The 16,628-nt window shown below is 41.9% G+C and overlaps 1 protein-coding gene across 2 annotated transcripts in view; it reads right to left on the bottom strand.

Moving 5' to 3' along the window:
• Positions 1 to 311: 311 nt before the first annotated feature.
• The window catches only part of LOC140199656 (protein mono-ADP-ribosyltransferase PARP14-like), a 95,795-nt gene continuing 79,478 nt past the window's right edge, over positions 312 to 16,628 (bottom strand). Inside the window, exons 14-17 of one of the 2 annotated variants that reach the window (XM_072262101.1) lie at positions 15,851 to 16,252; positions 10,090 to 10,235; positions 3,752 to 3,929; positions 312 to 3,190 (exon numbers count right to left, since the gene is read on the bottom strand). In XM_072262101.1, the coding sequence (XP_072118202.1) occupies positions 2,904 to 3,190; positions 3,752 to 3,929; positions 10,090 to 10,235; positions 15,851 to 16,252 (1,013 nt within the window). In that variant the 3' untranslated portion in view covers positions 312 to 2,903. The remainder of the gene's footprint in view (positions 3,191 to 3,751; positions 3,930 to 10,089; positions 10,236 to 15,850; positions 16,253 to 16,628) is intronic. The other variant, XM_072262100.1, reaches the window with a different exon arrangement.

Below are 16,628 nucleotides of genomic sequence, written 5' to 3'. Positions count from 1 at the left end.
ATTCAATCCTTGCAGCCAAGAAACATGAAGCCTTGAGCACTATTTTGAAAAATTAAGACCAAAAAACTTAGTGGAACTTTTTTTTGCCCAGGATGAATCTGAAGCTTAACTGGGAAGCACAAGCGGCTTAATTGTAATGTTTAATAGAAATGTTTGAATTGACAACTGATTATACTTGCACTGTTTTACCAAGTTTCTTGAAATTTATACACAGAAAGGCATGCACTCAAATAAATTGATTCAAGCATCCACCAAGGATTAATATTGCTGTTTAAACAAAGTGCACGTAGTTATAAGAAAATACACAGTTGTTTATTTTCTGGGTTAAGATAGTAAATCAAAAAATTTACCTATTAATGAATCATTTAAATATTCGTAACAAATAAACGACATTTAAAGAATTTAGTATGATAAAAATTTCCCCTTTTCATTTTTAGAATGCTATGGAAAATCAACTGGTTAATGGATAAATCTAAAAAAACATTGAAAATGGGCAGATTGAAGCAATGGTCACAATAGGCTTGGCAATTTCCAAGAATGAATTTTTATCAAGGCAGAGAACAGAAAAGGGGCACAGATTGAGGTTCAACACCCTCCTCTTAAAGATGCAAGGTTGTTTTTTTGAAGTCTCAAGACAGCAGCGGCTCAATGAACAAGTCTAACGTGGTGACGTAAGAATACTGTGTAGCTGCTGGAAATCTGGAGCAACTCAGAAAATGCAGTAGGCACTGCAGGTCAGACAGCATCTACAGATTCAGGACTGGAAAGAAACAGGGGAGAAGCCAGAACAGAAGGGTGGAGGGAGGGGGTGGACTGAGAGCTGGCATGTAATAGGTAAATCCAGTAGAAAGGCAGAAGATAGGCAGGTGGTGAAGGGACTAGGAACAATGTAATAAGCTTGGAAGTGACAATGGGCTGAAGATGGAAAGTGTGGTGGACCGTGGAATAAAGGGAAGTGAGCGAAGAACTGAAGGGAGGAATGTGTATATAATGGCAGATTGAAAAGGCAGGATAAAGAGAAGATGTAACGCAGCCAGAGGGAATGGGAAAACAAAAGGCTGAGACAGATAGGAGTGGTTACCAGAAGCTGGAGAAATTGATGTTCATGCCATCATTTGGAGATTACCAAGATGGAATACGAGGTGTTATTCCTCTAATTGACATCTGGCCTCAATTTGGCAGTACAAGAGGCCAGACAGGCTGGTGTGAGATGTTGGGGATTGATTCTCTGAAGAACTCCCTTGTTGTTTAGTGGAAAATCCAGATCTGCCTCTGTTTTCTCTATCCTCAGTAAGACACCTTTCCATGTGCTTTTTACTTTAAACGAATCATAGCATGACAGTTGATAAATTTCAATTCAAATGATTAAATATGTCTTTAATAAAAAACTTCAATCAGAAATAGTAGCTGTGAAACTGGCAGATTGCACGTAGAGTAGATTAGTAGAGCCACTAGGACTTGATGTTTCAATCCCTATGGTAAGTTGGCAATCTCGATGTTGGCAGTGGGCTTGGAGTGGTGACAAGGAGGGAGGGTAGGTATGTCATCGAGGTCATCAGGTGGGCACCCTCCTTCGACGTTTCATTGATAAGCCAACGACGTCTCCAGAGGGCTCAGCGGTGCTACCTGGTGTCCCAGATACACCCCCCTCAGTTCCATACCCTCCTGTCATCATCTTGCAGCCCAGTTGTTGTCTTTCCTTTTAATCCAAATCCAATTGCTGCTTTCTTCTGCTGCATTTGACAAGGACTTGATTGCTTGTTGGAGGGGAGTGACCCCTCACCCCCATCTTCTTCAATAGACTGGTGGTAGATGTAGCAATGAATCCCCTGCATCCCACTTCTACAGGGAAAATCTTGGTCTTCCAGCCTTTCTGGGCAGCTTCAGTTTCCAGTTCAGAGTACTTGATCTTTTTCCTCTCATAAGCTTCTTCGACACCATGTTCCCATGGTACTGCCAATTCCACAACATATGCCAGCTTGGCTGTTGTGGACCACAGGACCACGTCTGACCAGAGTGTTGTAGCCGCAATGTCTGGGGGAAACACAAGCTTTTTTTCCCAAGTCCACATCCATTTTCCAATCCTGAGCAACCTATAGAATGCTTACATCTTTTGATGTTATATGATGCTCTGGAGGTTGGCCTGCTGGTACAAATCCTGTGATGTGGACATTTCCTGCCGATGTTTGTGGGAGAGCATTTGTGGTGATTCGCCTCTGTTCCAAGATTGATGGTAGCTGTCTGAGATCGTAGTTATGCCGGCAAGTGTACCGTCCCTGGATGAGGCTCGTGGTGCATCCTGTTAAGATGTGCCTTAGTGATCCAGGTGCTTGACAAAGACAGCAAGCGGGGTCTTCTCCCCACCACTGGTTCAGGTTTTGGGGTGTGCGTAGGAGGTCATATGTGGCTCTGATGACAAAACTTAGCCGAGATCCCTCCAGCTCCCAGATGTCAAAGTGTATCTGGTTTAATTTGTATCTGTATGACTCTAAGCCCATCCAAGTGGTTGGCTCGTTATTGTCTTCTCAGTTCTGCAGTAACTAGGTCACAGGCCTGGTTGATAGATAAGTATATGTGCTCTGAGCAATATACATATTTGTCTGATTTAAGGTGTGCTTATCATTTACAACATTCATTTCTAACAGATATGCACTTTCTATCTATGCAGAGAGTTCACAAGAAGTTAGCATTAGAGATATTGTATTCATATCAAGCAATGTAGTCAACCACCCACTGTATCTGGAATTGAAAGTGTATCTTAGACAAGAAACACTCAACCTTTTCATTAGCTGGTCAACATTATGACCCAAAATCAAAAGTTATGATTTCAACAGTGGAATTCAATGAAAGAATTACAGAAAATTAAATTCCAATATGATGTTTTCATATCTGAAATAATTTAGTTATATGAAAGTAATTAAATATTCTGGGTAAGCTTGAACGTCATTGAAAATAATGAACATGGAAGGAGTCGCTGTGTTATCTGCAACGCTATCATACAAGTCTGTTGGATCACTTGGACTTTTTGAAGGGGGTACGACCATTCCACCCTGTCCTCGACAGTAGATTCCAGTTAGCACTCGGGCACGATACACGTATTTCATTCCATTCGCGTCAGGTTTTGAGTAAGTGTTGTGAGCAGAATAGCTTGCATTTACAGCAAAATAGGTGCCATTCCCATACATTGTGGCTACAAAAGAAAGTTAAACATTGCTTAATTGAGCAATACTATTTGCACATCAAACAGAAAACAAGTTAATCATTTTAAGGAAACAAACCAGAAACACTTGCTTCCAACATTCCAAGATTAAGCAATTGTAAAGACTTTTTAAAAATATGATTTGAAAAATGGAAACTGGAAGATTTGGAGCAGAGGAGCAGGTGTTTAGTTTTCTGCAGTGATTAAGTGGTTTGTGCACATTGTGGTCCTATGCTGAGTGAAAGCAATATCTTACTATTTTAAAATCAGGGTGATGTGCCTCAGATGAAAAGCATTTTGCATTTTATTCCTGCAATCTAGTTTACAAACCATTGTATTTTACAGCTTAAAGAAAGGAATTATCTAAAAGATTACAGAATTTTGCTGATTAAAATAATAAATACTTCAAAACTAAATAATAATACATTTCTAGTTAAATATAAACATCAGAACATATTTTCTTTCCCTTTTGACTATTCCTTGACCAATACTCTCCATATTCCAATTTCCAGAGTTGCAATTTGCCCTTTTGACTGATATTTCATTGCATACCATTCCTTCCAGCATAGCTCCGGTTGAATCCATGACGACTGATTAAACTGAGTGCATCTGGTGCAGTTCCATGGAATAAATTCCTCTCATTATTAGTTCCACGTGGATTTTTGTTATCAAACTGTTGTTTTTTAATCATATAATTTTTCCAAAGACATGGGTTTTGAAGTCTTTCAATCTGTTAACACAATTTCCTTGGTCAATTGTGCTTATAGTTTCAACAAAAATAATCTCAAACAAACTTACCTCCTATTACATAGGATGCTGTTCCTATCACATGAAATGCTGATTTCCAGCACCTGCATTTCTTAGAAACTTTCCAAATTCTCTTACAATCATTTATGTAGAAAGCATCTTAATTATATACTGTACACTTTGCTTGACTGGTGGTCAGAATCTGTATTTAGTGCTTAGGATACAAGGTTTGTGCTAGGATAGTCTGAATGCTTATTGATGTTAATATATGAGGATCAACCAAATACTGCATCCACACCAGGGTAAAGCAGTAGCAGAGCTGTGCTCTGCCCTGCCCACACTCTTGTACGAGTCAGAGTGCTGGCACATGACAGAAAGCAACCTTGCCATACTGCTGTCATTCCACACCCTGAGCCTCTAGAAGACCCTCTGTATTTTCTGGTCAAGAAAGATCTCTGTTGGATCTCCATTTATTTTCCGATCCTTAGGATTCTTTCAGGAGTCAGGAATGACGAGCATTCTTAATTATAAGATTTCAGATTATTTTAGAGTACAAACATGCAAATACTAAGCAAACTAAATAAAGAGCTGAGAATCGATGCTAAGAGCTGTATTAATGAGGAGACAAAGGAATAAAGAAGCCAAGAGGCCAAGATGGTGTCTCCGAAAAATCCATTGCTTTTATAGAAAATTTGTTAGATAGAGAATAAACTAGTTAATAGCCTACATAATTAAAACAATTACATAATGTGGATAATGCGCTAATACTTAGCCAATGAAAAACGAGAAAGGTGATAAACCGTTAATTTTAGCTGCTATACCATTTTCTGCCAAGTGGGGATGAACCACCACATACTGTGAAAAGTACATGAGTTTATTAAAAAGTATGAATCTTGTAAAATGTTATTTAGAAAACAATGATTTCCAACATCTCCAACCATGCCCTACTCCTTCAGTGTCATCAAGAGATGGACACAATCATCATGAGGAACGGTTGGAGATCGACTGGGCATGTGATGAGAGGAGAGGCTAACTCCATCATCAAGACAGCACTGCACTGGACCCCTGAAGGGTGGATGGATCGCAAGAGACCAAAGACAATTGGGCGCCGTACTTTAGAGACAGAAATGAGGATCCTGAACCACACCTGGATTGCCAGGAGCTGTACCATCAATTTGCATGTCACTCAGGGTCTTGGACTATACATGCATTTTCTTGTGCAACAATTTGTGTTTTCTCTTCTCTCACTATTTTGAATGTATACTATGCACCTTGGCCCCAGAGGAAAGCTGTCTCATTTTGACTGTATCCCTGTACGGTTTGAATGATAATTATATCTGATTTGATAATGTAGACGACTGTAGCTAGTACATGTCCAACTAAGATAAATGGTCACTATACTGTAACAGAGTATGGATACTACCAAAGATTTCACATAAATGAGACAAGAAAACAACAGGCATCATATGCTAATTATGAGTGAGGTCCTGATATGCACACACTCTGGGTAAGTATGAACACTAGAAAAAATTAGGCAGTGATATGCACTTGGGAAACAGTGTATCTTTGTCCATGGTAGGTCATGTCTTAACAATCTTAAAGTTTTTAGAAGTTACCACGAAAATGGATGAAGGCAAGGCAGTGGAAGTTGTCTACATGGACTTTAAAAAGGTATTTAACAAGGTCCCGCATGGGAAGTTGGTCAAAAGGTTCAGTTGCTTGGCATTCAAGATGAGGTAGTAAACTGGATTAGACATTGGCTTTGTGGGAGAAGCCAGAGAGTGCTATTAGATGGTTGCCTCTCTGACAGGAGGCCTGTGACTAGTGGAGTGCTGCAGGGATCGGTGCTGGGTCCATTGTTGTTTGTCATCTGTATTAATGATCTGGATGATGGTGTGGTTAACTGGACCAGCAAATTTGCAGATGACACCAAGATTGTGGGTGTCGTGGACAGCAAGGAAAACAATCATGGCCTGCAGAGGGATCTAGATCAGCTGGGAAAATAGGCTGAAAAATGGCAGATGGAATCTAGTGCAGACAAGTGTGAGACATTGCACTTTGGTTAGTCCAACCAGGGTAGGTCTTATATAGTGAACAGTAGGACAAAGAGATCTGGGAATACAGGTCCATAATTCATTGACGTGGTGTCACAGGTAGTTAGGGTTGTCAAGAAAGCCTTTGGCATTGGCCTTCATTTATCAATGTACTGAGTAGAGAAGATGAGATGCTGAAGTTGTATAAGATGTTAGTGACCATTAGTGATGGGAACCTTTCATTTGGAGGGAAGGTTGAGCGAAGGTTGTGTTTATTCCAGAGACCAGCTGATTGAGCTATGCAAACCGATGCCAGTGCCCAGAGTGTGGTCTGAGGTCTCACAGGAGCTTAGGAGGTTATGCCGAGCCTGCAGGGCTGGAGAGGAGGTTAAGGCTGAGGAGGAAATATAAACCTATCCCCGTGATCACCATGAGAAATGTGAGGTCCTTGGGAAATAAGATGGTGGAACCTGGTGCACTGATTAAGACCCAGAGGGAATACTGGGAGTGCAGAGTTTTGTGCTTAACTGAGACCTGACTACATGCACATTTCCAGACCATTGTGCTACCATACCCGGCTTAAAGACTGTCCGAGTGGACAGAGATGTTACACTGAGCGGTAAGAAGGCGAGAAGAGGGATTGCAGTTTTTGTGAATAAAAGGTGGTGTAATCGCGACATGTTACGAGATTGCCCTACACAAGACAACAGAACAGTGGACATTCTGTACGTGAATGTAAAGGACGCAGACAGTGCCACTATCCTTCCCCCACTCGGCAGATCTGATCACAACCCAGTCCTGCTGACACCCAGGTACGTGTCTCTTGTCCAGCGGCAGCCTGGGTCAACAAGGATTTAAGAGATGGACTCAGGATGTTCATGAGGCAATGCAGGAATGCTTTGACAGGACGGACTGGGATGTGTTATGTGCACCACACAGGGATTACGTTAACAAAATGACTGATTGTATCACAGACTACATCAAATTCTGTGAGAACACCACAGACTGTACACTGCTTCCCCAACACCAAGCCCTGCATCACCAGTGACCTGAAAGAACTTTTGAATATGAGAAGATAGCCTTCAGGCCTCAATACAAACAAGTACTGAGGTGAGTACAGAGTGAACTGAGGGTGAGGCTGAGGGAGTGCAAAGAATCCTACAAGAGGAAGCTGGAGTACAAGCTCCAGCAGAATAGAATAAGGGACGTGTGGTCGGGCATGGAGTAGATCACTGGCTTCGAGATTAAGGAAAGGAAGATCGAGAGCTGCCTGGATAGGGCCAATGAATTGAAGTTGTTTCTCAACAGGTTCAGCGTGGGACCTCCTGCTGTCCCCTCCCCCACTTGCCCAAAACACACACCCTCCCTGCCCCCAAAGCCTGTACCCTCCATCCCTCCCTCCCCTCTGGTGAGTACTTGTGTTCCAAACCCCCCAACTTTGGAGTCTCCTGCCTCCATGGGGATGACCACCCTCCCCCACCTGACCGACTGCAGGTCAGGGTAAGAGACAGCTGGAGAGACTACATCAAGGCAAGGCTGCTGGACCCGACGGTATCAGCCCAGGGTACTGAAGGCCTGTGCGAGCCAGACGTCTGGTATTTTGCAGCATTTTTACAATCTGAGTCTGAGTCAGGAAAAGATATGGTGCTATGAAAGACTTACTGCTTGTTTCCTGTACTCAAGAAGGTGACTTCATCTGGACTTACTGACTACAGACCAATTGCCCTCACATGTCATGTAATGAAGGTACTGAAGAGGCTGGTCCTGACTTACCATAGACCGCAGATGAGATCTTCATTGGACCCTCTACAATTTGCCTGCCAACCTCATGTGGGAGTAATGATGCCATCATCTACCTCTTGTACTGAGCTCACTCCCACCTGGATGATGCTGGTGGCATTGTGAGAATCACTTTTTTGATTTCTCTTGTGCCTTCAATACAATCCAGCTATTTCTTCTGAGCAAGAAGTGAAGCTGCAAAGGATGGGCACTGACAAATCCACTATCTCCTGGATCACTGACTACCTGACAGATAGACCCCAGTTTGTACGGCTGGGTAGTTCTCCGTCTGAGATGGTGGTGAGTGGCACTGGAGTACCACCAGGGACTGTCCTGTCTCCACACTGAATACCTCAGACTTTCAGTACAAATCTGAGTCTTGTCACTTGCAGAGGTTCTCTGTTGACTCTGCAGTGGTTGAGTGTATCAGAGATGAGCAGGAGTTGGAGTACAGGGGACTGGTGGACAAGTTTGTGGAGTGGAGCAGGAGGAATCACCTGCTCCTGATTGTGGCCAAAACCAGGGACATAGTGATTGATTTTAGGAGGAAGAAGACTGTGACGAGTCCTGTATCTATTCTGGGAGAAGTTATTGCGATAGTGGAGGAGTACAAATATTTGGATGTTCACCTTGACAACAGACTCGACTGGAAAACCAACAGCAAGGCTATTTACGAGAAGGGGATGAGCAGACTCTGTTTTCTAAGGAAGCTGAGATCCTTCAATATGTGCAGCAGGATGTTGGAGATCTTTCATCTGTCTGTTGTAGTGAGTGCAGTCTTTATTTGCTGCTTTATGTTGGGGGAGCCGCAGCAGTGCTGGTGATGCAAAAAGACTAAATAAACTCATAAAAATGGCTGGATCCATCCTTGGCTACAACTTGGACTCTTCTGAATTAGTGATGGAGAGAAGGTCACTAAACAAACTGTTATCCATTATGGACAATCAGGCAGATTTTCTCCATGACCTACAGAATAAGCAGCAGAGCACCCTTTCAAACAGACTCATTCAGCTCTGCTGTCACAAGGATCGTTACAGAAAATCTTTCCTACCAAATGCAGTAAGCACATACAACAGTCAATCACTGTGTGACAGAAGAACACACATCATTGTACAATAGACTCTGCTTTGTTATTTTGTTCATTATCATTGCACATTGGTAAATTATTGTGTATATTATTATTCTGTACTTTATTATTAGTTAATATTATATTCATTATTTATTATTGCTGCATTTTAAATGTTGCTACTGTAACAAAATAATTTTCCATTTGGAATAAATAAAGTACTTTTATTAATATGCTATGTTGAAGTCGCATAAGATGTTGGTGAGGCCTAATTTGGAGTATTGTGTGCAGTTTTGGTCAAATACCTACAAGCGATATGTAAATAAGGTTGAAAGAGTACAGAGAAAATTTGCAAGGATGTTGCCAGGACCTGAGTTATAAGGAAAGATTGAATCGGTGTGGGCTTTATCCCTTGGAACACAGAAGATTGAGGGGAGATTTGATTGAGGTATACAATATTATGAGAGGTACAGGTAGGTTAAATGCAAGCAGACTTTTTCCACTGAGGTTGGGTGGAGCTACAATCAGAGGTCATGGGTTAAGGGTAAAAGGTGAACAGTTTAAGGGGAAACTGAGAGGAAACTTCTTCTCTCAGAAAGTTGTGAGAGTGTGGTATGAGTTGCCAGCACAAATGGTGCATGTGAGCTCAATGTTAATGTTTAAACAAAGTTTGGATAGGTACATGGATGGTAGGGGTATGGCGGGTTATGTTCCTGGTGCAAGGTCAATGGGAGTAGGCAGTTTAAATTGTTTTGGGGGGGGTGGTTTGAAGAGCCTGTTTCTGTACTGTGCCTTTCTATAACTCTATTGGGACAGGCAGCCACAAATCAAAGAAACCCAATGGAACCCATCAAACAAAAGACCATTAAACACCCATTCTGCAGAAAAAAAACAAATTGTGCAAACAATAAAAGTAAGCAAATGATACCCAGAATTGAAGTTCACTAAAGTGATTCCACAGCCATGAAGCCAGTCACAGCCGATCTAGGAGCTGGTCAGTTTCAGGCCACAGTCTCAGCTGAGCACGGAGATGAGTAAACCTGGTGGAGTAGTGAGCTGAACACAGGCTCATCCCTCACCTCCAGCCCCAACACACTGACCTTTTCAATCTGGCCTGGTGCTTAAATCAGGCAAGCCTTGGGTTGTTTCTCATTCTCAGACCCAAGTCCAACCGCTTTGATACACTGAAAACATATTAGATCTCTCCTTGTTGAGTTACAAAGTTATGAAGTACAAATTGGCTCATGATAATTAATTTGACATACCTTTACAATCTGACGCTGCACAACAGTTACTTTGAATGATAGTGCTACATCCTGATATTCTTTGGAATTCTGTTGTAGCTCCACAGATTTACTTTGTAAATTTTGCATGTCATCCCAATGTGTTGGTAGGCTATCAGTTAGTGTTCCTGCAGATATATCAAATAAATCATTATTATTACCTTTGTTCAAAGTTAATGTACTATCAACGTACATGTATGTTACAGTACATAGTTGGGATTCATTTTCTTGCAGACTTACTCAATAAATCTGTAAAATAATAATCATAACAGAATCAATGAAAGACTGTCCAACTAGGGTGTACAACCCGAATGTGGAAGAGGAGAAAATGAAAGACAAAATAATAATAAATAAATACACAATAAATATCCAGAACATAGGATGAAGCGTCCTTGAAAGCGAGTCCAATGGTTGTGGGAACATTTCAATGAAGTTGAGAGAAGTTATCCTCTTTGCTTCAAGAGCCTGAGGTTCATTTTCTTGTAGGCACTTACAGGAAAATAATAGAGTAACATTTTATGGAAAACTATCTGAAAAAGTGTGCAAAAAAACATAAACTGAGCAAATAAAAAATAATACTGAAAGCACGAGTTGTTTAAAAGACAGTTTGTAGGTCATAGAATCAGTTCAGAGTAATGCTCAATGAAGTTATCCACAATGGTTCAGGAGCCTGATTGATGTAGGGTAATAACTGTGCCTGAACCATGTGGTGTGGGATCTAAGGTTTCTGTATATATTGGCCGATGGTTGTAGAGAGAAGAGGTTGTTAGTCAAATGTAGGTTTTAGATGATCAGTGATAAACATTTTAGACCAAGGATAATTTCCACTTCTTTCTCTTTCCATTTGTGCAGCAGCAGCACAGTACAATACATAATAAAAACTAAATTACAGGAAAAGATATAAGTTAAATTTGTGCAAAAAGAGGAAATAAATAGTGAGGTAGTGTTCATGGGTTAAATGTCCATTCAGAAATCAGACAGCAGAGAGGAAGAAGCTGTTCCTGAATCATTGAGTGTGTGCCTTCAGGCTTCTGTACCTCTTCCCTGATGGTAGCAGCAAGAAGAGGGCATGTCCTGGGTGATGGCGGTCCTTAATGATGGATGCTGCCTTTTTGAGTCATTGGTCCTTGAAGAACTCACCAGGTATAACAATCTGCACAAAATATTTCTCAGTTCAGGAACTGTCACTGAAAGTTACCCCACATGAGTACTGTATTGTTAAAAATGCCATAATTATACCTGAAGTTAATTCCATTGAAATAAACGGGGCAACATCCAGAGACAGAGGAAAAATACGGACATGACTGATGTATGATTTCTTGCACATGATTCAGAACAGCTGGAAGAATGGCAGGTGGGATTTAAATCCAGACAAATGTGTTGCATTTGGCAGGGCAAACCAATGAATGGTGAGAAGAATGAGGAGGGCGGTAGAAAAAATGGATCTGGGAATACAGAAACTGCATCACAGGTTGGTAGGGTTGGAAAGAGAGCTTTGGGCATATTGGCTTTCATATATTAGAGCTTTAGACCATCAAACATCGGAGCAGAATTAGACCATCTGGAAAATCAAGTCTGCTCCACCATTCAATCATGGCTGATCCTTTTCTCCCCCTCCTTAGCCCCACTCTCTGACTTCCTCCCCATAACCTTTGATGCCATGGCCAATCAAGAACCTATCAATCTCTGCCTTAAGTATATTCAATAACCTGGCCTCCACAACTGCCTGTGGTAAGAAGTGCCACAAATTCACCACCCTCTGCATCTCTGTTTTAAATGGATGCCTCTCTATCTTGAGGTAATGCCCTCTTGTCCTAGACTCCCCCACCATGGGAAACATCCTTTCCACCTCTACTATGTCTAGACCTTTCAACATTTGAAAGGTTTCAATGAGATCTCCCCTCACTCTTCTAAATTCCAGCGAGTCTAGGCCCAGAGCATATTAATGACTTGGATGAGGGAATTAAATGCAGCATCTCCAAGTTTGCGGATGATACGAAGCTGGGTGGCAGTGTTAGCTGTGAGGAGGATGCTAAGAGGATGCAGAGTGACTTGGATAGGTTGGGTGAGTGGGCAAATTCATGGCAGATGCAATTTAATGTGGATAAATGTGAAGTTATCCACTTTGGTGGCAAAAGTAGGAAAACAGATTATTGTCTGAATGGTGGCCGATTAGGAAAAGGGGAGGTGCAACGAGACCTGGGTGTCATTATACACCAGTCATTGAAAGTGGGCATGCAGGTACAGCAGGCGGTGAAAAAGGTGAATGGTATGCTGGCATTTATAGCGAGAATATTCGAGTACAGGAGCAGGGAGGTACTACTGCAGTTGTACAAGGTCTTGGTGAGACCACACCTGGAGTATTGTGTGCAGTTTTGGTCCCCTAATCTGAGGAAAGACATCCTTGCCATAGAGGGAGTACAGAGAAGGTTCACCAGATTGATTCCTGGGATGGCAGGACTTTCATATGAAGAAAGACTGGATGAACTAGGCTTGTACTCATTGGAATTTAGAAGATTGAGGGGGGATCTGATTGAAACGTATAAGATCCTAAAGGGATTGGACAGGCTAGATGCAGGAAGATTGTTCCCGATGTTGGGGAAGTCCAAAAGGAGGGGCCACAGTTTGAGGATAGAGGGGAAGCCTTTTAGGACCGAGATTAGGAAAAACTTCTTCACACAGAGAGTGGTGAATCTGTGGAATTCTCTGCCACAGGAAACAGTTGAGGCCAGTTCATTGGCTATATTTAAGAGGGAGTTAGATATGGCCCTTGTGGCTACGGGGGTCAGGGGGTATGGAGGGAAGGCTGGGGCGGGGTTCTGAGTTGGATGATCAGCCATGATCATAATAAATGGCGATGCAGGCTCGAAGGGCCAAATGGCCTACTCCTGCACCTATTTTCTATGTTTCTATGTTTCTATTCCCACTCGCTGCCTCCTACCAGCCAATTCTCCAACTATGCTAGTGACTTCCCAGTAATAGTACGGGCTCTTAACTTGGTAAGCAGCCTCATGTGTGGCACCTTGTCAAAAGCCTTCTGGAAGTCCAAATATACATCTACTGCATCCCCTTTATCCATCCTACTTGTAATCTCCTCAAACAATTCCAACAGGTTTGTCAGGCAGATTTTCCCTTAAGGAAACCATGCCAACTTTGTCCTATCTTGTCCTGTATCACCAAGTACTCCATAACCTCATCCATAACAATTGACTCCAACATCTTCTCAAACACTGAGGTCAGGCTATCTGGTCTATAATTTCCCATATGATGCCTCCTTCCTTTCTTAAAGAACATTTTTCCAGTCCTCTGGAATCACGCCAGAGTCCAGTGATTCTTGAAAGATCATTACTAATGCCTCCACAATCTCCACTGCAAACTTTTTCAGAACCCTAGGGTGCAGTTCATCTGGTCTGGGTGACTTGTGTACCCTTAGGTCTTTCAGCATGTTGAGCACCTTCTCCCTTCTCCCTACACTCACTTTCTTCCTTTGCACCCTACAATACCTGGCACACTGCTGGTGTCTCCACAGTGAAGACCAATGCAAGATACTCATTTAGTTCATCTGCCGTCTCCTTGGCCCCCATTAATATTTCTTCGGCTGATTTTTTTTGAGCATTGAGTACAGGAGTTGGGATGTTATGCTGAAGTTGCACAAGACACTGATGAGGCCAAATTTGGGGTACTGTGTGCAGTTTTGATCACCTACCAACAGGAAAGTTGTAAACAGGGTTGAAAGAATACAGAGAAAATATATAAGGGTGTTTCTGGGTATGGAGGAAAGATTGAATAGGTTAGGACTATATTCCTCAGCATGTAGAAGATTGAGAGGAGATTTGAAAGAGGTCAACATAATTATGAGAGGTACAAATAGGGTGAATGCAAGCAGGCTTTTTCTACTGAGGTTGGGTGGGACTATAACCAGAGGTCATGAGTTAAGGGTGAAAGGTGAAAAGTTTAAGGGGAACATGAGGAGAAACTTCTTCAGTCAGAGGGTCGTGAGTGTGCAGAATGAGCTACCAGCACAAGCGGTGTGTGCAAGCTTGATTTTTCAACGTTTAAGAGAAGTTTGGATAGGTACATGGATGGTAGGGGTTCATGTTAAGTTTGTCACCTATGTGCATTGTTGTATGACAAAGGCAATCATGGTCTTTTCATAATCATAATTGTTTTTGGCAATTTTTTCCCTACAGAAGTGGTTTGCCATTGCCTTCTTCGGGGCAGTGTCTTTACAAGATGAATGACCCCAGCCATTCTCAATGTTCTTCAGAGATTGCCTAGCGTCTGTGGTTGCAAATCCAGGACGTGATATGCATCAGGGGCTCTACGACCATCCACCACCTGCTCACATGGCTTCACGTGACCCTGATTGGGGGGAGGGAAGCTAAGCATGTGCTACACCTTGCCTAAGGGTGAGTTGCAGGGTGGTGGAGGGAAGGAGTGTCTAACACCTTCTTTGGTAGAGACATATCTCCTCCCTGCCACATAATGAGGAGGATAAATAGGGTAAATGCTTGCAGGCTTTTAACACAGGTTGGATGAGGCTAGGATAGAGGTACTGTAATAGGTTAAGGGTGAAAGTTGAAATATTTAAGGGAAACCTCTTCACTCAAAGGCAATGTGAGTGTAGAATAAGCTGCTAGTGGAAGTGGGGGATGTATTGCAATAGTTAAGAATACGACATGAAATGCTGTCATAGGAAAGCAGCCTCTATCAGAGATCCTCACCACCTACGCCATGCTCTTTTCGCACTATTGCCATCAGGAAGAAGGTACAAGAGCTCAGGTCTCGCACCACCAGTTTCAAGAACAGTTACTACCCATATAACAATTACAGCACGGAAACAGGCCGTCTTGGCCCTTCTAGTCTATGCCGATTGCTTACTCTCACCTAGTCCCACTGACCTGCACTCAGCCCATAACCCTCCATTCTTTTCCTGTCCATATAGCTATCCAATTTTACTTTAAATGACAATATCGAACCTGCCTCTACCACTTCTGCCGGAAGCTCGTTCCACACTGCTACCACTCTCTGAGTACCCCTCGGCCATCAGGCTCTTGAACAAAAGGGGATAACTACACTCACTGGCCCATCCATTGAGATGCTCCCACATCCAATGATCTCACTTTTAGGAGATGTTATTTCAAGTTCTCGTTATTCGTTGCTATTTATTTATATTTGCATCTGCAGTTTGTTATCTTCTGCACTCTGGTTGATCTTTCATTGATTCTGTTATAGTTACTGTTCTACAGGTTTGCTGAGTATGCCCGCAGGAATAAAAGAATCTCAGGGTTGTATGTGATGACATTTGTATTCTGATAATGAAAGTTACTTTGAACTTTGGAAAAGTACATGGATGGGAGGAGTATGGAGGGCTACGGTCCAGATATAGGTGATGGGATTTGGCAGAGTAACAATTTGTCACAAAATAGATGGGCCAACATGTCTCATTCTCAGCTGGGCACGCTATGACTCTATGAATGAAAAGAAAGGTACAAATTAAATACAATGAAAAATTTACTTTCAGCTTTCAAAATCCTTTTCAAATTCATCTCACTTCCGTTGACCCTTGCAGTACACTTGTTCAAATCCATGACACATAGCTGATTGCAAAATGTTAAAGCAATTTCAGCCTTTTGTTCAGTGAACGCCTTTTCCGGTATCAGGTTTGTCGCACTGTCAAATGCTGTGGATTGACTGTTAACTTGAAATTGCCATTCAAACAAAGTTTTGACAAGTTCCTCACCTCCTTTTTCAAATTCATTTCTTCTGACGTCTTCAATCATCCTGTGAATTTTTGTAGAGGCCATCAGAACATCCTTTGTGATACCACAGATTTTTATCTGAGCTCCAGATTGGTTGCGTTGTAGTTCCAAAGAGATTTGAAGACTTTTCTGAAGACGATGTAATTCTTCATGTTCATTTTCAGAGAATTTAAATAAGAAATCATTGATAATAACTTCTTCACTCTGATCTTTTGAAACCATACTTTTTATGAAGGATATAGTATTTTCAATAGTTTGCTCATGGTTTCCACAGATCTCAAAATGAGCTGTCTCTATCCCATCTTTGAATTCAATATTTTCTTCAATGAAGGAGACTGCATTTTCTTTCTTCTGTTCCCCCCAAAACACTGATGTAATTGCACCTGATATTAGCAGAAAAAAATTCACAAAATTACGTAAAAGCATTGTATGCAGACACACAGAATAGAAACGGGATGCATGGTGTAACTTGCCAATCAACACACATTCCACTTGATCCTCCTCTCTCTTTTTGTATTTAACTTGATCAACTTTGTCTACTACTCCCTTTCCTAAAATGTGCTGTTTGCTTCAACCACCTGGTAGCTAGTTTCACATTCTCACCAATATTTGCATGAAAATCATTGTAACATCTACACTCATCGTGGATGAAATCCCTCTATGTTCACTCCGTCAAAACACTTGGTAACTTTAAATAAAGGAATCTGCTGGTCTGTTATGGTCATCTACTGTATCCAGTGCTCCCAGTGTGGCACTGTA

This window comes from Mobula birostris, chromosome 6 (genome assembly GCF_030028105.1).
Source record: "Mobula birostris isolate sMobBir1 chromosome 6, sMobBir1.hap1, whole genome shotgun sequence".
Taxonomy (NCBI): domain Eukaryota; kingdom Metazoa; phylum Chordata; class Chondrichthyes; order Myliobatiformes; family Myliobatidae; genus Mobula; species Mobula birostris.
This window is presented reverse-complemented; position numbering and strand designations above follow the sequence as displayed.